The 23,475-nt window shown below is 37.7% G+C and overlaps 1 protein-coding gene across 1 annotated transcript in view; it reads left to right on the top strand.

Moving 5' to 3' along the window:
- Ddx10 (DEAD-box helicase 10) overlaps nucleotides 1–23,475 on the top strand; it is a 179,742-nt gene that overhangs the window by 76,735 nt on the left and 79,532 nt on the right. The window contains exon 14 of the mRNA XM_036193779.1: nucleotides 22,264–22,383. Coding sequence (XP_036049672.1) covers nucleotides 22,264–22,383 — 120 coding nt within the window. The remainder of the gene's footprint in view (nucleotides 1–22,263; nucleotides 22,384–23,475) is intronic.

Genomic DNA, 23,475 nt, shown 5'->3' with positions numbered 1-23,475 from the left:
TCTCAATACTTGATATTGAGAGAGTGAACAGAGATAGTTGGCTCATTTGTTTCCAATCCTTTTCTAGTCACACCCTCTCCACAGATGAATTGGTACAGAAAGGGCTGAACAAATGTGAAATTTCCTAATTCAGGATTAACAGCTTTCAAGGGGAAAACTAGCTGGGGAATGATAACTTGAATGAATGGAGCTTACAGTGTTAGTGTTGTAGCCCTGAGAAATACCACAGCTTATATAGGTTTTTTAGACCAGCAGGTCTCTGGACTAGCAGATCTCAAAGTCGAGTCACAGGTTGGTGGAGTAGCAGGTTTTATAGGCTGGTGGAACAGTTCTCAAAAGTAGTGGGTCTTGGAGAGTAAGAAGCAGTAGTAGGAATGAATTCCTTTTTGCAGTTAGACTGTAGAGTCCTGGATGCTCAGGCCAGATGGCCTCCCTCTGCCTACAGCTGCAAGTCAGTCTTGAAGCCTGGGTGACTTGCTTGCTTGTAGAGATCCTGTGTCTCACTTGAAGTCAGTTGCCATCTTCCAACACTTCTGATAAACCTTCTTAGGAGTCTGTCTGTTCAGAGTTTGCACACCCCCATTATATGGAATTTGGTGGTCCTCCTTGACTGAATGTGTGTATGAAAATGAGGTATGAAATGAGGAAAGACCTGTTAAAATTAGGGGAAGAAAGGAAGAAAGCTGAGTGCTTCCAAAGTGTTCCCAATCAAGTAAAATTTGAGGGTCTGCTTCCTGTTACCGTGGTATGGAAGCCAGACTCTTAGGTGTCAGAGAGGAGAGTTTGGGCCCAGGAGTTTCTGTCAGTGTGTGGTTGCTATAGCAAAGTTGACATCGTGTTAGCATCCAAAGTTGCTGCCATGATCTCTGCTTGTATGTAGCTCTCTTGCTATGGGTAAGTCCTGCTCCAGTAAGGAGTCCTCCATGGGACCATTGATCTTCAATCATAGTGGAAGGCTGCTGCCCATTCTCCTTCCTCACTGCCATTGGGTTCTGGGCTTGTCCTGACAATTTTCATTCTACCCTTCCTCCTCAAAACATTTGGTACTCAGCTGTCTTTTTGCTGATAGCTGGGGTTGGCCAGTCTTGATCATGGTAGTGGGCTGTCAGGTATAGTGCCCTAAATTTGAGGCCCTTCCTACCCTTAGTATTATCAGTCTTTTATAGTGCTGTTCTGTTTGGATTTCTTTCGTATTATTATTATTATTTTACATTTATTTATTCTGTGTGTTTGCTTGTAGATAGTATGCCATGGCACCAATATGGAGGTTAGAGGACAGCTTTGGGATTCATTCTCTCCTGCCATGTGGGTTCTGGTTATCCAGTTCAGGCTGGCAGGCTTGGTGGCAAAGTACCTTTAATCTTCCATGTCTTCTCATTGGCCCTACTTTGTGTTTTTTGATGACTGGTGATGTTAGCAATCTTTCCATGTACTTTAGGTTCATTCCATATTTCTGGCAAAGGACTCGTTAAATTAATTTCTTTTCTAAAGAACCAGGCCATCAGGGGCACCTTATTTTTATTTCTCTGTGACAAGTGCAGTCTCACTAGTTGATTGCCTTCTGCTAATGCTCTTCATTGGAATCTCACTCAGCAGTGATTTGAATGAATGATTTCTTGATTTACTGGAGAGTTGTATATGGATATTATTCTGATGTGTGAAAGAAGTTAATTCAGTACCCTCCCTCCCCATGGGTGCTCTAGGGAGTTCCTTGGAAATTTCCAGTTGAGAAATGCTATTCAAAAATCTGTTCCCTTTTTTGTTCCTTTCACAGATTTCACACTCCCGGGGCCTTTGTGTCATAGTAATCATTGATTTGTGTGTGCATTCCCCCATTAGGTTGCTCATCAAGAGAACAGAGACAATGTGTGTTTTATTCCCACATCCCAAAACTGAGTACCATACCTGATTCAGAGTTGATGTTCAACAATTCTAGTGGGGATGTGGAAATTGATCACTTAGTGTGCATAGGTCAGCTTTATTTTTGTAGTGTAGTTATAGCTCTGTTGTTCATTCTTCACTTAAAGCTTTTTTTTTTTTTTCTAAATTTGTGTTCTGTATCAAAGTGAGCACCTAAAAATTTTCCGTACTGTTCTTTCTTGTTTCTGTGTATGCTTTGCCTGCCTAGCTAGAGCTAATATACTTAGTAACTACCTAATGACTTATGTATTTGGAATATCTAGTGCTAGATTTCCAGTAAATTACATTGTCAGTTAGTGGACAGTCTTAGGGAAATTGCATGGGATAGTGCTTTTACCTAATTTTATTGGACAAACTATTTACTTGAAAAATGTTGTTTTTGTAGATTTATGGTTATTTATTCTGATTTTTTCCATTGATCATTTTCGTTATTTATTATTGTACTTTTTTAGTGTTTGACTTACTAGCTTCTTAGAAAAGTAATAAATTTGCTCCCTTTCCTTTTGTATCCCTGTCTGTCCATTATGTAGAAATGGACATATGTGTTGGTTGTTGTTTGATGTTGATAAGCCAGTTTGTGAGGTGCTTGCTGGAGTTCACCAAAGGTAATCGTCTGATCTGGCAGCACAGTTCTCAAGTGCAGTCCCCATGTGGCCAGACTGATGAAGATGATGACAGTGTGTGCTGGCTGCAGAGAGAATGCCCTGTAGTTCTTAGATGGTACCTGCTGTCAGAATGAATGTTCTCAATACCGGAGTGTGGTTAATTTTGTAAAGAAAATCTTTTAGAACATAGTTTTCTAACAATATTAGGATACAAAGAATTACCTTCTCTTCTGTTTCTTACCTGTCTTGTGAAAGCAATGACACATTTGCTATTTTGTAAGCTGCCATGGAATCAGCAAGTAGATTTGGGTTTTGTTGGCTTGTCTTTTCTCCTTCTTAAGCTTGAGCCAGGTGTACATTGAGTGTTACAGAAATACGTTTTCAAAGTGTTTGCACTTGTGAAATTGTTAAGCCAATTCAAGATTGGCAGCAGCATGGTATTTGTGAAGAAGATTCTTGTAGGTTAGGTACCAGAAGACCTATAGATCCTGAGTGTATATTATATCTTCTCATCACTATAGAATTTCATCTCTTATAAGTTGAATATTCTGTTTGTACCCTGTTGTGAAACTGGAACAAGAATATAAATGGAGTGTTTATAGCTAGTGTGGTACAAATGTGTGAAGTTATCAGTTTATGTTTGCCATCACATTATTAGACCAGCTTCCATGAAAACACTGTTTTACCTTCTTTCCAACTCTTTATGATTCGCTCAGTTCCCTCAAGCAGGAGCCCTTTCCCTTCTTATAAAAATACCTTTGAATTTTCTTTTGTTGTCTTTGTGTATGCATGACTCTAGATACTATGCTAAATGAAAAACAGAAATAATGGGCAGTACTGTTAAAATTCAGATCAGGTGTATTTTACTCTTAAGCCTATGCTGTTGGTCAGTACATATGCTATCAACTATCTTACCACAATTGTAGCAGAATTGACACACTGGGAATTTCATTATTTAGAGAATGCTACTAATTAAAAGGGAGGTCTAGGAAGCTGTTTTGTTTTGTATTTTTTTTTTTTTTTTTTTTTTTTTTTTTAAGAAAAGGCTTCTCTGTGTAACAGCTCTGGCTGTGCTATAACTCTTTGTAGACCAGGCTGGCCTTGAACTCACAGAGATCTGTCTGCCTCTGCCTCTCATTCTGCCTTCTGAGTGCTGGGATTAAAGGCGTGCACCACCACTGCCCAGCTCTAGGAAGCTTTAATAGGTGGTAATAGAAGCCATGACATCAACACAGACTGTGGCTGTGGCATGGCCACGGACACAGAAATGGCCCCTGATAGCAGCCCAGGCCTGGATGACACCATGGCCCTGGGTGGCAATGTAGGTCACTTAGATCACCATGGACCCAATGGCAGCATGGCCCTTGAACCCCCACATGTCCCCATGTGTACGCCTATATCTCAAACATCCTCACTGCCTTTGATGGTGACAGAAACCTCAGACATCAGAAAAGGTCCTGTCTTTGTTGTGGCCATGCACCCAGACATGACCCTGGCCACATCTCAGGCCCAGTGGTTACACTGGTCCCATGTGGTAGCATGTGTTACTCAGGTCTGTGTGGGCTTGGCATCAGAATAGCCATTGGGCATCAAGAAGGCCACTGGTGGAGGCCCAGATCCTGGGAATCAGTGTGGCCTTTGGTGGTAACATGGGCCATAGACATCAGCATAAGACTCAGGCTGTGGTAGGACCATGGACCCAGACATGGTCCTTGGCAGCTGCCTGGCCAGGATGGTCCTTGTGGTGCGAGTGTGGGTGAGCTGTACCCGAGGCTGTGAGAGTAGGAGAGCTGGCCTGGCTCCTTGTTGTCTGCTACATTGGGTGGGTTAGCTGGAGCAGTGCTGGAGAGCTCACCTGGGTGGTTACGAAGGAGGGAAAGCTGGCAGGCTGATCAGCTACCACCCAGGCCCAGAACCAGGACCACGAGATAGGCCACCCCAACATCCACCTCATCTAGGAACTGTTGGAGCATGTGAAGAGGCCAGATATGTAGATCCAAAGCTACATGGTCTCTATGGCACAAGGTAACAAACAATAGGAACCAGACCAGTGACTCATTGCAATGAACACTTTCAAGTAAAGTTGTGTGACTAAAGGGTGTACTGTGTGATTCACTGGGCCACTCTACAGCTTCCATGCTATTGTTGTTGGTTGGTCTTTGGTCTTTTGTGGGGCCTAACACACAGCTACCAAACAAATCATGCATGGAGACTTATTCTTAATTATAAATGTTCAACCTTAGCCTCGCTTAGTTTCTAGCTTTTTTTTAAACTTAAATTAACTTATTTTACCTCTGGGCTTTTCCTTTTCTCTAACTTTTGTAAACTTACTCTTACTCTGTGACTCACTGTGTAGCTGGGTGTCTAGCCCCTGGAATCGTCCTCCTCCTCTGGCTGCTAGGTCTTAGATCTCCCACCAGTTTTCTCCATATATATATCTCCTCTCTGCCTGCTAGCCCCACCTATCCTTTCTCCTGCCTTGTTTTTTTTTTTTGTTTTTGAGACAGGATTTCTGTGTATAGCTTTGCGCCTTCCTCACTCTGTAGACCAGGCTGGCCTCGAACTCACAGAGATCCGCCTGCCTTTGTCTCCCGAGTACTGGGATTAAAGGTGTGTGCCACCACTGCCCAGCTCTCCTGCCTTGTTATTGGCCAGTTCTTTATGAGACCATCAGGTATTTTACACAGGCACAGTAACATAGCTTCAAAATTTAAACAAATGTAACATGAACAAAAGTAACACATCTTAAAATATTTTACTACATTTCCCCCTTTTTGTCTAAAATAAAGGTTTTAACTTTAACATAGTATAACTACATACAATAAAAGCAGTTATTAAGTAAGAATTACAGTATTCAGTCCATTTGTAGTTAGCATATTTAAAAACTAATGTATTATCTGTCCTATCTTAGTAAATCCAAAGTTTTACACCTAATTTTACTTTTTTAAAAAAATCATAACTAAGGATAACTGTAACTATAACTATTTCATCTTTTCTCCATTAAAGACCCAGAAAGATGTATATTATTTAACAGCAGAGACATTTGGCTGCCTGGACAGTCACCCAAAGTTCCTGTGCAATGTTGGGGCATCCATCTTTAGCCAATAGGCCTAGAGTATCTGGCAGACTTTTTTAAGAAGCAGGAAATTTGAAGGATTGTCCTGCCTTGTACAGGCAAAATTTATCAGTCGTGTGTGTGTGTGTGTGTGTGTGTGTGTGTGTGTGTGTGTGTCCTGTAGAATATCTGGCAGACTCTTTTGTGAAGCAGGATTTTATTTTATTTTATTTTATTTTTTTGAGACAGGGTTTCTCTGTGTAGCTTTGCACCTTTCTTGGAACTCACACTGTAGCCCAGGCTGTCCTTGAACTCACAAAGATCTGCCTGGCTCTGCCTCCCGAGTGTTGGGATTAAAGGCGTGCGCCACCACCGCCCGGCATGAAGCAGGAATTTTGAAGGACTGTTTTGCCTTGTTTGGCAAAGTTTAACAGTCTTTTTTTTCCCCCTGTGTCCTGTATATCCAGTCTGCATAGCACATTGCCAGCAGTTGAAGGCAAGAATAGTTTCTTTACTTAGTGGCTAATCTTGCCACAATGAAAGCAAACTCCATAAGGAGTTTCTCCAATGCCCATTGTCTTCTCTGCGTGCTTACTAGGAGATGTGTCTCATTTTCATGAGAAGCCCTAAGTTAACAAAACACTTTAAAATGTCATAGTCTATATGTCTTTGAAAGGTTTCAAGACCATCTATCTACCTAAAATATATCTCTATATGATCTGGAAAGCATACCTAACATCTACAAATTTATAATGACTATATTATAAATGACTAACCATTAACCTACGTTTTTTGATTGTCCTATATAGTTTTTGATTGTCCTATAACAGCTTTCAAAAATTAGAATTTTACCTTACATTTTAAAATAAACTGCATAGGTACAAGAATAGAAACATATATGTTGTAACAAAAATAACCTTTAATTTTTATCAATATACAAAAATCCTCTAAAAAAGAGTAGAGACACATATACAGTGTTACAAAATTAACTTTAAATTTGTATCAATATACTATATTTTCCTAAGTGATAACAAACATCCATAGCCCACCAAATAACCAACAGCCACCCACACCCCCAATTCTTGGGAATGTGGGTGTAGTTTCCCCATACTTTTTCCTGTTGCCTGTGGACGAAGTATCTTTAAGGTCCCAGAGAGAAAGATATCATCTGTCAAGTTTTAGGAGTTCATGCCTGATCAAACCTGATCCATATTAACCCCAAAGGAATCCACAGCCTCTCATCTCCTGTGGGAACAAAACTCCAAAGCATTTGTGACTTTCATTTGACAAATATATTTTTTGACTTTTTAAAAGTTAAGGCATTCTTAAAGTATCTAGATTGGTTCAGTGTAGCAGTCAAAAAATTCGAAACTAACACATACAGGATCCTGACTACATGTGTGTTTGTCATCTTTACATGGCTTTTTTCTTTTATATTACTTTTACTATCTATTTAAAGATTTTATTATTTTTATACCATTTCTTTCTTTCTATGACTATACCCTTGTTCTTTTAAGCCTATGCACACTGTTAAACACACTTTAGAGGTTTTTTTTTTTTAAAGTCTGGACCTCTTTTATTGTGTATTTTCAGCCTTTTTTGACTACACAAGCAAACTTTTTTTTTTAAAAAAGATTTATTTATTATGTATACAGAAGAGGGTGTCAGATCTCATTGCAGATGGTCGTGAGCCACAATGTGGGTGCTGGGAATTGAACTCAGGACCTCTGGAAGAGCATTCAGTGCTCTTTCTTAACCGCTGAGCCATCTCTCCAGCCCACGAGCAAACTTTTAAACTATTAAGATACACCTGGATTTTCCTGGCTAGCAGCTGTCAGCTGGCTCTGCCCGCTCCTTGGGTTAGGAAAGCCAAGCATGAAACTTGTGACCATCCAGAGGTTTGTCTGACCAGGAACTGCATTTAGCCTTTCTAAAGCTCTAGAATGTCAATGCTGGTGCTGTGGCAGGCATTTTTACTTAGTTTTTTGTTCCTACTTCACTTACTGGCTGCTCAAGTGCTCACTGATGGGCAGAAACTGTCTGGCCAAAACTCTTAAAGGAGCCGTATCCCTTTTTTGGTGTTTAACCTTTTCAGGCTCTAGAGGGATATTTGAGCCCTACATTGGGCACCAATTTATTATAGTTGGTTGGTCTTTGGTCTTTTGTGGGGCCCACCTTCCAGCTCCCAAATAAATTACACATGGAGGCTTATTCTTAATTATGAATGTCTGGCCTTAGCCTCACTTTGTTTCTAGCCAGCTTTCCTTAACTTAAATTATTCCGACTACCTTTTACCTCTGGGCTTTTCCTTTTCTCTAACTTTTGTATTTTTTGGTTGTGAGCCTAGCCTTTAACGGCTGAGCCATCTCTCCAGCCCTCTCTAACTTTTGTAAATCTTACTCTGTGGCTCACTGTGTAGCTGGGTGTCTGGCCCTTGGAATCGTCCTCCTCCTCTGGCTGCTAGCTCTTAGATCTCGCCCAGTTTTCTTCTTCTATGTATATGTCCTCTCTGCCTGCCAGCCCCTCCTTCCTTTCTACTGTGCCTTGTTACTGGCCAGTTCTTTACGAGACCATCAGGGGTTTACACAGGCACAGTAACACAGCTTCTCATAGTGAAACGACTGCAACATGAACAGAAGTAACACACCTTAAAATAGTCTACTGCACTGTGCCGATAGTTTTGTTTGTTTTGATTTGTTTTTTGTTTTTACTTTTAAATTTTGTGTTTTTGGAGGGGATTACAAGGGCAGAGGACAGAAATGAGGGTATGGATAGATGAGTGGTATTTTGATATATGATGTGAAATCCACAAAGAATTGAAAAAAAGTTGAAAAGAAAAAATATAGGTATAGAAATGCTAAGAGGACATAGTTTCAGGAAGTTTGTTTGTGGAATTTCCCCTCATCCCCCACTCTTGCTCCCTGGAGTGTGTTTGATGGGCAGTGCTGCTCATAGTTGGAGCCCATTAATACTTAGGTAATGCAGAAGTATGGGTGTAGAGATTTCTAACATTCAAGTAGTAATGAGTTGATGTAAAGTCTACGAAACCCACCCCATACCACATACCTCTAACTTAGGATAACTGGTGTTGGTTGTAGTCCCCTCCAGTTTTTTTCTTTAAAGCAGCCTTTCATTAGTATACAAATAAATAAATAAATAAATAAATAAATAAATAAATAAATAAATAAATAAAGGTGAGTCATTCGATTTCTCTTTCATTTTAATTTTCACAAATTCTCTGGTTTTGATTGATTTATCCACAAATTCATTCTACTCAGGGCATGACACTTCCCCTGAGACTGGTTCTGATACATTTCTATTAAGTCATTTCCCTTTAGTAACTTTCTGAACCTTTAGTCTTGATGGGATTTCATTTTCTGAAGCAAACAGATCACCCCCCCCCCCCAATAAAACAAAAAGGTTCATGGAGCCATTTACATTGGGTAGAAAAATACATATGTGTATATTTAGAAGTATGTTCTCTTTAGTAAAAATCTACTCCATCTGTTAACATAGTTTTTGAATGATAGCGTGTGTTGGACAGTTGCCCTGTGAATGCATCTTTTTCAGTTTGACCAAATTTTGTATGTGCATAGTATATTCAGTTATTATCAGTCCTTCAGCTTAGATATAAATACAGCATTTAAATATTTTCACACAAAACAACCTGTTAGGATCATGCCTTCACATGTTGTTATAATACAATACAGCAGACAACAAAGTATTGTTCCCAAGAATAACCATTAGATGAGAGGTTAGTCTGTGGACTCAATAGTCAGAGATCTGTGCCATCTCAGCATCTCCAACAATGTTTGCTTTAATTTTCTTGTTTGCTTTTCCAATAAATGATTTTTATTTATTATTATTATTTTTTTTGTCTCACCAGCAGCCCTTTCCCAGTATATTAGACTTGATTCAGTATTGCAAGTTTTTTGCTACTTTTGTTACTCAGGGTTTGTTCTCCACTGGATGAATAGTATTTATCAGGAGCAATATTTTAGAACCTTGCAACTTTCAAGAATCTTGGTTTTAATCATTGCCCCCTTTTCACATCTCCAAGGCACATATTATGTGAGTCTTCTTGAGTTCACATAAAATATACTTAATATATAGTTTTATGTTCTCATTTTTGTGTGTGTATGTGTTTTCTGTCACTCTCTCTCTGTGATCTTTGAGACAGGGTCTCTATTGAACTTGTTGCTCACTGATTCTGGTAAACTGGCTTTCACAGGGTTGCCCCAAAGATCCTCCTGAGACAGTGCTTCCTCAGTGCGGGTCAGAGAACCACAATGGTTTATCTTGTATTTAGTCTTTGACAATCTCATACACATGTACAGTGTGCCTTGTTCTTCTCTTTTGCCAACTTCCTGGAGACTCCTGAACACCCCTTTCTCATCTTTATGTTGTCTGCTCCCCCCGCCCCAGTCCACTGACTCCAGTTAGTGCTGCCTGTTGGAGTTCTGACTGTTCCTGTTACCTTGGTCTTGTGTGGTTTCCCGTAGCTGCCTCGAATTGTAGAGTGCAGTTCACAGCATGTCTTCAGAAGACAGCATTTCATAGCACACCTGCCATCCTCCAGCGTTCTTCCATACCCTTCTTCCATGGTAGTCCCCAGGCCCTGGGTGGTAATGGTAGCAGTGTGACTGTCACATTTAGGGCAAAGCACTCAGCACTCACTTCCCTCTCCCGCTCACACCCGCACCCACACAATAAATACATTAACATAAATAAATGGATTAATTAAAAAAACCTGTGTTTATCATTTCATATTTTCTATGGGCCAGACATTTGAGCATGGGTTAACTGGATCTTCTACTCATGATCTTTTGACAGAGTTGCAGTCAAGCATTTACCAGTTTGCTTTTTCATTTTGGGGCTGGATTGGCATAGGATGCATTTTTGGGGCTGGGGGGGTTGCTATTTGATACCTGCATAACTGAGCATTTTACTGGCTGTTGGCTGTAGGCTACATATTGTGAACTGAATGTCCATATTAGAATATAGCAAGAAAGCCTCTGCCTGCAAAAAATATTGAGGGTCTTCACAAGGAATTGAGTTGCTAATAACTTTGCTCTCATATTTCTTATAATTTTGGTTGTGAGCCTAGCCTTTAACAGTTGAGATGTTTCTCCATCCCAGTCTCAAATTTCTTACTCTATGTTGTTTTAACAGCCCAATGTGTAATAATCTTTTTGTTGTTGCAAGATACTACCTTTAGGTGCTAAAGATTGTCTGCCAACATATTGGTTACTCCAACATGGCTGTTGATATTATTAAGTCTGTAGGGGATTCTATAGTTCCCACATGCTAGTCAAATAGAGTTATATGTGCATAATAGAAACACAAGAGTAATACACCTCACTTTAGTTATTTAAGGAGTGATGTCTTGTAATTATTGATGTATTGCATTGAAGAGAATAAAGTTATAAGACCTGCTCACAAGCTCACTAATAAAAAGGCAAGGTAATTGGGATATCACCTTTGGGTCTTTTTGCCATAGATAAGATATAAATAAACAGCTGGGGGCAGTGCACATCTTTAATCCTATCACTGGGGAGGCAGAGGCAGGCAGATCTTTGAGTTTGAGGTCAGCCAGGTCAGCCTAATCTACAGAGTGAGTTCCGAGACAGCCAAGGCTACACAGAGAAACCCTGTCTGTGGGAGGGGAGTGGGGGAGGACTGGGGGAGATATAAATAAACGTCTAGTGATTAAAGTGGTATATTTCATTGCTAATGAATTGTTTTCATGTCAGGACCAAACTGGATTGTATATTGAAACATGGCTTCTGTTTTTACTGGGCTCCACACAAGCTAATGAGGAGGTCTCCTGACCTTGTACCTGTCCTCTTACGAGACATATGCACTGTGGCAGTCAGTCCCACCTTCTTCTCAGATTTATTCATTAAAGTTTTTGTGAGCCCTGTTCTTCCTCAACTTGATGTGGCCTTCCCCTTCTGAATGGAGACTAAGGAGTGGGTGTGGAAGAGGGGAGATGGTAGGTGGGAGGGGTTAGAGAACCAGAGGAGAGGGAGGAGAAATGTAGTTGGTATGCAAAATAAATGAAAAAATGTTAATTAAAAAGGAATAGTAGTGATAAGTGAAATTACTTCATCAGGAATATTAATTGTAAAACCCTTTTCCTAAATAAATAAAGAAATATCATACAACTTACCATAAATTTTTTTTGTGAAACTATTAATTATATTTTAGTTACTTTTGCTGAAAATAGCAAGCAGAATGTAGACATCAAAGATACATTTCTAGTTTAAATATGTTTCATTTAAGAATAGTTTTGGGGGTTGGGGATTTAGCTCAGTGGTAGAGCGCTTGCCTAGCAAGTACAGGGCCCTGGGTTCGATCCTCAGCTCCGACAAAAAAAAAAAAAAGAATAGTTTTGGAAGAAGATAGTTTCCATATTTACTTGTTCTTAGCCATGTTATATTTCTAGATTTCACAATAACATTAGTTTTTGGTTTTTAGACTTGTTTGCAAAGGCAGCACGTTTTCTTTTCATGGAATATTTTCATCTCTTTGATTTCCTCATGTTTAATACTGGCATCTAAATTAAAAAATAACTAGATTCTATGTTAGTTGCATTGCTGACTTGTTCTTATATGGAATGATCTTCATGTTTGTTGGTGATGTCCTCTTACATAGAAATGATGATTTTTATCCTGGTGTTTCTTAGGTGTAAGTGTGTAACTGTATTCCTTGCTTTCTTTTAAGAAAGTGACTGTATATTTTGCATTAATGGTCCATAACCAGCCTGCTCATTAATTTTTCTATGGCTGTTGCCTGTAGACTTTGGCTAATATACCAGACACTATTTGTAGAATGGACTAGAAAATCATTATCTAAGACTTTTAGACAAATCTAGTTACAAAGTTTGATAAATCATTATACACTGCTACAGTGCATTTGAAATAGCTTAATTTTTGCCATGGTATACCAGCAAACTTTTCTGTAATTGGTATCATTTAGATTTAACAAATAAGCTATCTTTATTTTCAGTTCACTGTTGTTTTTCTGAATATTTCCTTTAAAAATAGAGTTGTAGGTCTCAGGAAGCTGCACTTGAAGGAGAATATTAGTATTTCATTGATTTTTTTTTTGTGGGGGGGGTAAAATAATAGATGTGTCAACTCATTACCTGCATTGATTTATAAGTACATTTATGTTATAGTAATCAACCCAATGATAATTTAGTAGTCTTAGATATTACTCTGTTGTTTATGCTCTTCAAAAATCTGTCCACTCAGCTCATTGTAGCATATTTCAAAAGATACAAATGGAAACATCTGTAACAGTAAAAAGGTAGTCATAAAATATAGCCATTTATTGTTTATAAACAGATTTATAAGTAATTCATAAAATTGGCTTTAAATGCATAATACATGTTTTTAAAAATAGCCAACAACCAAAGCCATATGCATTTTGTGATATTGACTGAGTCTAAGAGCACATATGTCTCTGTATTTAAGAAAGATGAAGCAAGTAAACTTAAATTTTATTTTTTTATTAATTATATTTAAATTTTAGCAAATCACATTCTTTTAACATATCCATGCACATGCTGGTTGGCTAAATCTCACTTGGGTTGTACTATATGATTATATTATCTTGTGTTTGTATAATCTGAGGAATTCCTTTCTACTCATCTGTATGTAATATCAAAATCAAATTATCCTTGAAAATGTGTGTGTGTTTCCATCTCCATCTGTTGTTTTCCTGATTTTGTGTTGTAATCAAATTACCCTGAACTGAAGAAACTTGGGGAAAGAAAGTTTATTTGGCTCATGCTTCTAGGTTGTGGTCTATCATTGAAAGATATCAGGGCAGGAACTGTGGAGGAATGATGCTTACTGGATCACACCCTCTGGCTAGCTCACAGGATCATTTTTAGCTAGCTTTCTTATACAACCTTGGACCACCTGTCTAGGGAAGGTATTGTCCACAGTAGGCTGTATCCTTTTATATCAATTCAGATAGTCAAGATAATCCCTCACAGACATATCCACTGAACAAGCTGATAAAGATAGTTACTCAGTTGAGATTATGTTCAGACAATTCTAGGCTATATCAAGCCAGTTACTGCTGACTAGAAGTGTATGTGTGTGTGTGTGTGTGTGTGTGTGTTCGCACGCATGTACACTCATGCATGCCACACTCGTGTAGATTAATAGGAAAACTTGAAGGAGTTAGTTCTCTCCTTCCATCATGTTGTTCCTGGGATTGAGCTCAAGTTATCAGGTTCAGTGGCAATGCCTTTGCTGTTGAGCTGTCCTGTGTCTGCTGTATTTTTTGTCTCTGGCTGAATCTGGAGTTTCCCCATTTCTGATAGACCACCTTCAGGCATGCATGCACACCTACATCCCCAGTAAGTTTACATTTATTTGGCTATTCCGATAGGATAAACAAAGAATATGAAATGACAGCTTTTTCTTTAGGGCATAAATGAAATATGGCCTCATCTGCTTTTTGTTTTTTATTTTTTAGAGATGGGTCCTAGAGATTGAACCTAAAGCACTGTGCATGCTAAGCAAATACTACCATAGGTAGGGCTATATATGTAACCCTCATTTGATAAAAAATTTTAATATATGTATGTTTTATGTGCGATGTATATAAATGCATGTGCATATGTGTGTGAGTGGTTATATGTGTGAAAGTTAGGGAACTTTCTCAAGTGTTGATTGTCACCTTCTGCCTTGTTTGAAGGAGGGTCTCTAGTTGTTCTATGTTCTTCAAGCTAGCTAGCTTGTAGGCTTCCAGGGAGTCTCTTGTCTTTCTGTAGGTGCACTGGGATTACAGTTGCATGTTACTACATTAGATTTAAGTGGATTCTGGGGATCTGAACTTGGCTGCTCATACTTCATGGTGAGTGCTTTATCAATTGAGGTACCTCCTTAGCCTCTGATTTTTCATTTTATTTTTAATATAAAGGCTATCTTCAAGCTAATTTACAGGGTACATTTTGTGTGTGTGTGTGTGTGTGTGTGTGTGTGTGTGTGTGTGTGTGTGTATCAGTATAAACATGTCAGTTGTTTGTTTTTTAATTAATGAGATTTGTGAATTTTTTTTGTGGCCCAAATCAGATGTTATTATTATATATCCCTGAAGCTTAATAAATCTCAAGAGACAGAATTCATTCTGATCTCTGATCTCTAGTAATTTAGGACATGTCATCACACCATGATCTGTGTCTTTTTAAATAGAACAGTGAACACAATAAAAATGTAATATGTTTTTGAAAGTATTAATCTAATATCAAATTTTATAATTCATAAACTTTTGAACTTAAACTTTTTTTTGTTGGTTTTTTGAGACAAGGTTTCTCTGTAGCTTTGGAGCCTGTTGTGGAACTCACTTGGTAGACCAGGCTGGTCTTGAACTCACAGAGATCCACCTACCTCTACCTCCCGAGTGCTGGGACTACAGGCTTGTGCCACCACTGACCGGCTGAATTTAAACTCTTTAATATTGAGATACAAAAAGCTTCTCATAAAATTTGACATGATTCTTCAAACCCAAGGTTAAAAGAAGAGTGATCTCTTGGAATCTGCTAATTTAATGATCATGGAGGGAAAAATACAATGCAGTCGGTGAATTTGTTGTAGAATTGAATGTAACCCACTAATGCTTATTTAATGTGCTCCACTTCCCTCATTTACTGTTTTATCTTTGATCAAATGGTCTGGTGAATTATAAGCCCCAAGGGACCGATAGCTTAATAATATCATGTCTCAGCCTAAGTGCTCTACTGTCCTGCATTGATGAGGAGACTAAAAAGACGTTAGTGATGGTAGAGTTAGCCTAGAATAGGTAGGAATTTTGTTCTTTGTTTAGAATTTTTTTTCAGAAAATAAACCTTACTGTATTGACTAATAATTTTTGTTATTTACTTCTTTGCTGAAATTCAAAATATGAGAAGATATGACAAAGAAATAAAAAATAAAACCATGATCCTATCACTACTGTTCCCTTCTGATGTGTATTTCTGGGCCTTTTCTCTCTATATAAACATTCCTATGCTCCTCCTCCCCCAGTGCATTTAAATTACAGATTGTATATGCTATTGTTATATTAACTTATGCTCTATTATATTAGCTTTTTGAAAAGTTAAATAAGATTAGGAAAAATTTCCTTGTTAATAAATATACCTTTATAATGCCATAATTTAATAGTTGTATTATACCCCATTATGGCAGTAGAAATACACATTTTACTTAGGTAAGTTTTATTGTGATGCTTTTGAAATCCCCCCATAAATAAAATGGTTTCATGAGGAATTTTTAATAATCATCATTTATTTTCTGGGAAACAAAATAACCTTGGTAATTATATTCAATCTAGAATTTGAAAAATTAAAAAGTAGCTCTTGATACAGTGGAACCCCAGTTCCAATATTTGATTCAGTTCTGAACCTTCACTATGATGGGGAACAAGGAAAAACTTTTTTAAAGTTAAATATTATACACAGTAAAACAACAGGCAGCTAAATGTTAAGGATCATGCATATAGAATAGTCCGGCTGGTTTTATCCTTGGGTACCCAACTTTTGTGGATTCATTTAAAAGAGTTAACTATGCTTACAGTTTTTACTCCCTAACCTTATAATTATTTTTGGGAAAAAAACTTTCTTGTGTCCCTCCTATTTTGTGTAAAATTATGTTCCCCAAACCAGCAGTTGCTCCTACTGATCTACTAGGATTGTGGTAATCAATATCTCAGCAACATTTTCTAAGGGAACCCCCCCCCCCTTTTTTTTTTTTTTTTTTTTTTTTTGCTTAGCTTTTGCTCCATGTTTCTGGTTTGGTTTCTGCCTTTACTAGTTGTTTCTCTTGGCTTGTATTCCTCAGTTCATCTATTCCCATGTGTAGTTGATGGAGTACCTTAAGGCTCTGCCTTCTGCTTCATTTTCCACTTACATATGCTCCCTAGATGGATCCAGTGAGTCCTTTACTTAAATACTGGCATAGTACATCTAAATATGTGTCCTAAACCCTTCCAGCTTCCTAAATATTTAACTATCTCTTGTGTATTTAACACATTAATTCAGTAACCGAGGGCAGAGACATACCTCGTCTTTGAATAGTCCTTTTACTAAACTTTCTTCAAGGGAGGGTTGTTTACTCTTCCTTCAAAATGTATCTAAACCATATTGTTTCCTTTTCTCTCTGCCTCAATTAAAACCCTCTGTCATCTTGCTTATAGGCCAATAGAATAATTTCTGATTAGTTTTCTGTCTACCACCCCTGGCTGCTTTAAAACTTAGTATCCAGTAGCTTAAAAAAGTAACTGGCATACTGGCATCTTGCTCCAAACTTGTATTTTGTGTCGTAGTCAGCATGTGTTTTAAGGTCTTAGGTAATCTAGAATCTTATGTGCACAGTTTGGTTTAATCACATTCTACCTGTAGTAATTCTAAAGGGTTGTGTGTGTGTGTGTGTGTGTGTGTGTGTGTGTGTGTGTGTGTGTGTAACAAACTCACTTCTTTGTGCTGCTGTTTCTTCTGTCTGAATCTTTACTTAGCTCTCCTTCCTCTTCTTTCATGTCCTTTAGATTTGAGCCGTACTGTTCCCAAAATAATAAGACAGTTGCTTATGGATTGAAGTCCCTCAAAACTGTAAGGCATGATAAAACTTAACTCTTTTAGAAGTTAAATTTATATATTTGTTATAGTAATGAAAAGCTAATAAAAAAGTATAGTAGAGAAGAACTATGGAATATATAACTTTAGTTTTTAGTTTAATTCATATTTTATCCTCTCCACTTCAAAATGAGTTTGAAATAGCTTTAAAATATACTTAGTATTTTCTATTAGAAACTTCTAGGACATGTACAGTATAGATAGAAAAGAAATGATTGGCAGGATATATAAAATGCAAGTCACATTGTTTGATACATCAGTCTTAAATATGGATCAGGATTTGACTCTTGAAGTCTTGGATGTCAGAATGAAAAGAAAAAACATTATTGGTAAGAGGACAGCAATTACTTATTTTTTTAAACCACGGGGAAATACATGCTTTCCTATCATTTTGCTGTTGGACAGCAGTGTTTAATATCCATCTTCAAAGTAAATGGCATGAGATGATAAGTTGATGAAGCTTAGGGAACGTGACTCTGGAAACAGACTGATATATTAGCACACATTCATGTTTCCTCCTTTCTGTGTCCCTCCCTCATGTGCTTGCATTTGTATTTGAGTAAAGGAGAGCTTATATTTATCAGGTGCAGCTTTGAATGAGACACAGTTTATATATTAACCTATAGTGGGCGATTCATTCCAAGGATGGTTGAAAATTATGGTGTGCTGTAGTCTAGTAAAGTTTGTCAAAGGTGCTCAAATAGCTGTCAGTAGTATCCCAATCAGGTTGTTCTATGGTAGTCTAAGACTGTATTACTCAGTATCCCACATTAGCTTAACATGCATGATCATTGGTAGTCTCCCAAGTCTGGGATTGTAGTTAGTTTGTAGTCTTTATTAGGAAGTTTTGACAGTTGTCATCATAGATTTGGAATTACAAATCAAATTTTGAGTTTCATAGTATAGCTTGAATTATCTTAGTATATTAGTAAAGAGTTAATTTCATTCTAATAGATTTTCTATCAGTTCATCTGTTTATTTGATTAAACTTGAATGCCTTCAGAATTAGCTTCAGATAAGTTTTTCATTAGGGATATTGTTATTTAATATTTTTATTTATTAATGAGTCAGCCAAATCTCTCAAACTACTAAATGGCTTAAATAATTAAAGAATTTGGAAAGGAAATGGTCTAGAATAAGTTGTCAACAGTAATGATCAGTAGGTTCGTGTTCCAGTTTTCTTTCTTATTTGGACTTAGTACTTTTAGTATTGTATCTCAATATTACTTATAGAGCAGGTGTTTTGGGAGATGGATGATAATTATTTTGCGTCCTGTTAATATCTGCTTAAGACATTTTCAGTTTTCCTCTATTGGCTTAATTTATTTTTGAGTTGACAGTTTGGGAGTCTTGAGGGAAAGTACTAGGTAGTGTGAGTAGGGATGGAGCAGTGGTTTTGCAATACACCTCTAATCATGAGAGGAATTGGTTTTCACAGAGCTTCTTTTCTGTCCTCTCTTGTTCCTTCTTTTCTTGTGATTAGTTGTCCACTTGTCTCCTTTTATCACTCTAACTGCCTTTAGTTTACAGAGCTGTCTTTTCCCTTGTCTGTTTGTTTTTATGTGCTGGCTCTTGGCTTGTACTGTGCTGGAAACTAGTCAGGTTTCCTGTCCCTTACAACTTTATTTCACTTTGGTCTTTAATTACTGTTGTCCTTTCCTTGAGTGACAGAAGAAAATTTAACATGACTTTGGTTTAGGTACTATGATAGATATTTTAAGGGTATAGATCTTTTAAGGGCAGTAGTGGACCTTGAAAAATTGATTTAGATTGGGATTTTGGTAAACGTCATTTGTGTATTTTGTTTAGAGATGGCATATATCCCCTTACTTTTGTAAAAAGAATAGTTTTCCACTGATGTAATACTGTTATATATACAAGAAAAATAACACCATTTACAACATTTTCCTTATCACGTTACCATCTATTGAACACATTTGTGAGCACATTGCCAATGTCATTACATTTTCTGGTATGTTTCAGATTGCATGGTGTTAGCTGGAGTTCAATATTTGTTGACAGTACCTTTTGATGAATAAATTCTCATATCATACAAGGAAATGACAAATTAGGATTATAAACATTTGATAAGTTTGCTGAATATATCCTGTGTGGCTCAAACTTTTATCAGAGTAGTGAAAAATGCCATCACCCTGGAAAGTTTGCTCACACTACTTCCTCATATTTTTAGTTTACTAGTTTATGGTTATGTTTCTACTATAATAATTATATCATCTGGTCTTTCTGAATTTTTCTATCATTAGAAGAAGTTTGATGGCAGAAAATCAGGCAATCCAGAAATCTCTCTTTATAAAACTGCACAGATATAATAGAAGTTAATAATGAAGTTGTAAACTCTAGTGATGTTGGAGGAGTCCTCTGACAAAGCTTTGTGAGGAAGAGTTGTGTAGGAGTTCTGAGTGGGTTGAAGGAACGAGGAACTCATTACTCCCTGCGTCTATAGAGGTTTTACATGTAGCACCTTCTTTAGATAAGCAAGTTGCTCATCACTCTAGTATCCTTCAGTTTAGTTTTTCTCTCATCTGATCACTCTCTGAAGTAAGATAAGGAAATGAGGATGATAATATTTACAGAGAAAGATACATATATATCTTAAAGACAGTGGTAGAGAGGAGATCTGGAGGAGTAGGCACAGCAATTAAAGCCTTGATGATACCAGTTGGAGATGTCCACAGAGTCACAGGAAGGGCTGAAGAATAGTTGTTTGTGCCAAGGAAAAAATAGTTTGAAAAATCTCTTTTTGAAGAAGTCTTGTGAGGTAGATTGTGGTATATTAATCTTAATATCTACCTGATAAGCAAATCTCATAAACCTGACATGAATTAAATATGCTAGTAGCTTACTAAACATAAATTGGCTTTTTGCCAGAGAGGTAATATAATTAAATGTATAGATTGCACAAATCAAGAATGAGAAATATAAAGTGTTGTTAGCAATACATATGTAATAGAAACATCAGTGTCCGTACAACTCACTTGTACTTAAATCATAATTTTGGTGTATGCATTATCAGATTTACATAACTGGCTTAGTTAGGGCTTCTAGTGCTGTGATAAACACCATGACCAAAAGCAACATGGGGAAGACAGGGTTTATTTCATCTGTATCCTGTAGTCCCGGGAAGTCAGGGCAGGAACTCAAAGCAGGAATCCAGAAGTAGGAACTGATGCAAAGGCCATGGAGCAATATTGCTTCCTGGGTTGCTCATGGCTTGCTCATCCTGCTTTCTTATAGTATCTAGGATCACTAGCCCAGTGGTTCCATCACCCACAGTGACCTTGGTCCTCAAACATCAGTTATGAATCAACAAAATGCAACACAGATTTGTCTATAGGTCAGTCTTGTGGAGGCCTCTTCTCAAATGATTGTAGACTGTGTCAAGTTGACATGAAACTATTCAAGATAATAAAAACATGAAAAATTATCTAAAAATTAATATAAAATGGCTTAATAAGTTGGTTGTTTTTAATTTAGGGTGCTTAATTTTTAATTTATTCAACACTGACAGTATCTACTTATGAAATGAATTTTTGTACATATTTATTATCATAATGTAATAGTTGTGCATCTTTCCAAAACTTCTGATGATTCTTGTTTTATTCCCTTTTTTTCTTTGCTGAGTGCTTCACTGTAGTACAGAATTAAAAGCTAAGAAGCCCCCGGTCTAGTATACTGTGAAATAAGCCTGTATGCAATTGACATGAACTTATCATGCAGTGTGTTTTACATTTACTTATTGCTCAGCCTTTTCACAGTCTGTGAGATGGTAGTAGGATATTAGTATCCTTGATTTAGAGAGGATAGTTAATCTTCACACAGTTCATAATTGCAGAATTTACCACAAATTTTCTTGACTACTATGCCAAAGACTTAAATTATTTTTATTGTTTTAAACTATGTGAATGTGTGTGTCTGTGTGTGGGTAGGTACAATTATGTGCGGGTACCCTTAGAGGTCAGAGGCTTCAGTCTCCTGGAGCTAAAGTTAGAGACAGTTATGAGCCTCCTAATGTGGGTGTTGGAATTGAACTCTGGTCCTGTGGAAGAGCAGTATCCATTCTTAACTGCTGAGCAAACTCCCTGTCCTATACCAAAGACTTCTCTTTCTGTCCATTCATGTGATAGAAGCTGCACTGTGTTGGTCAGGTACCCCCAATTGCTACCACTGGCTAACTATCCAACATTTCAAAAACATGAGTTATTTCCTATTCCTCGTCCTAGAAGTCATGCTGCGCTTTCTTGTTCCTTTCTGTAGTAGCTCACTTAGTGTTCACTAGTGTAAGTAAGCAGTAGCTTTGAAGTTTTAGTATCATGCTGTGATTGTCTGTTAATTCACCTTGTCTTTGGACTCTGTTTGTCCTAGGGTATTTTCTGGCATTCATAGCATGAATTTGTTTTAAAATTTATGTGGATTGGTGTTTTGCCTGCATGTGTGTCTATGTGAGGGTTGTCCAATCCCCTGGAACTGGAGTTACAGACAGTTATGAGCTGTCATGTGGGTGCTGGGAATTGAACTCAGATCCTCTGGAAGAGCAGCCAATGCTCTTAACCAATGAGCCATCTCTCCAGCCTAGAGTAAATTCTTATAGCTGATAGGATGTTGAATTGCAAACACTGTGCTAATCATTTTGCTCTACGTTTATATATTCCTAGTCTAGAAATTTAAGTTTGCGCTTGGTAATTTAATAATATTTTTATGCTTTACTTGGGAAACAGCTTTGTCTTATGACTGTTTATTGCCTTTTCCTGTTGTTTCTGGTGCTTCAGAATTTTAAATAAAACAGTCTTAGCAATAGAGCAAAATAAAAGGTTTTGCCTAATGCCTGTCTTACTCATTTTTGAAGCCCCTTTAGCCGTGAGGCAGCTATTAGTTAAAATGACACATAGCTCAGTTTCTGGACAGTGTTTTAGGTGCTTGTAATTATCAATGAGAATAGAATGTATAGTCATCTTTGGAAAGTTCATTGCTATATTGCAAGCCTTTTCTAATTCTTTTTTTTCCCCCTTAAACAGAAAAAGGAACCTTCTAAATCCAGTGTCAAGAAAAAATTAACCAAAGTTGCAGAAGCAAAAAAAGTAATGAAGAGAAATTTTAAAGTGAATAAGAAAATAACATTTACTGATGAAGGGGAGGTAAGAGTCTATAAATATGCTATTTCTGAACTACATCTCAGGGATTATGGAGCTTAGCTTTCCTGCTGACTGGCCATTTATTATTATTTTTTTAAAATGAATGTCTCTATAGCACACTGGGCACTTCTTTTCCCTTTCCTGTAGTCCTTTTATCAGCTGTGTGACTGTGGACAAGGATTTCTTATGCAGTAAACTGAAGTCCTTCCTAGTGATACCAGCATTGAGATGATGTCCAGTTCCATTCTTTATAGAAAAGATTTTTCATCAATATTCATCAGAGTGTTCCCTGGGCACAAACACAAGAATACTAACACAGCTCCTGAGCAGAGCGTCCTTAGCATGACTCTGTAAACTGCCTGATTTGCACTTCCTCAATTATTATGCTGTGTTTGCATGTTCATTGCTGGACTGGCTCATGGAGGGAAGTCTCTGTCTAAGTGATTTCAGATATAGGTGCTTCCTTCTCATTTCGTCTTTATTATCTGGGCCTGGTTCTAAATACATATGTCTATATTATTCTCAGAAGAGGTCATTATTTTAAGAATTAATGTTGTATTTTCAAATGATCAAATAAATTTAGGATGAAACTAGTTCCTGGCATAACAAAAATCTTAAGAATTTCAGCTCATGACCCCATTCTCACCAGCCTACAAGTTCCCTGACCATACTGATATACCACACAGTATCATTATAATCTTTTTTTTGTTTTGTTTTTTGGAGACAGGGTTTCTCTGTAGCTTTGGAGCCTGTCCTGGACTAGCTCTGTAGACCAGGCTGGTCTCGAACTCACAGAGATCCACCTGCCTCTGCCTCCTGAGTGCTGGGATTAAAGGCATGTGCCACCACCGCCCGGCCTATTATAATCTTATTGCTTTTTCCTTCCTTCCTTCCTTCCTTCCTTCCTCCCTCCCTCCCTCCCTCCTTCCCTTCCCTTCCCTTCCCTTCCCTTCCCTTCCCTTCCCTTCCCTTCCCTTCCCTTCCCTTCCTTTCTCTTCCCCCTCCCCTCCCCCTCCCCCCTTCCCTTCCCTTCCCTTTCCTTCCCTTCCTTCCCTTTTACCTCCCTCCCTCCTTCCCTCCCTCCCTCTCTCTCTC

The sequence above is a fragment of the Onychomys torridus genome, chromosome 7 (assembly GCF_903995425.1).
Source record: "Onychomys torridus chromosome 7, mOncTor1.1, whole genome shotgun sequence".
Classification (NCBI taxonomy): domain Eukaryota; kingdom Metazoa; phylum Chordata; class Mammalia; order Rodentia; family Cricetidae; genus Onychomys; species Onychomys torridus.
Note: the sequence above shows the minus strand (reverse complement) of the source record. Positions and strands in the feature narration are given on the sequence as shown.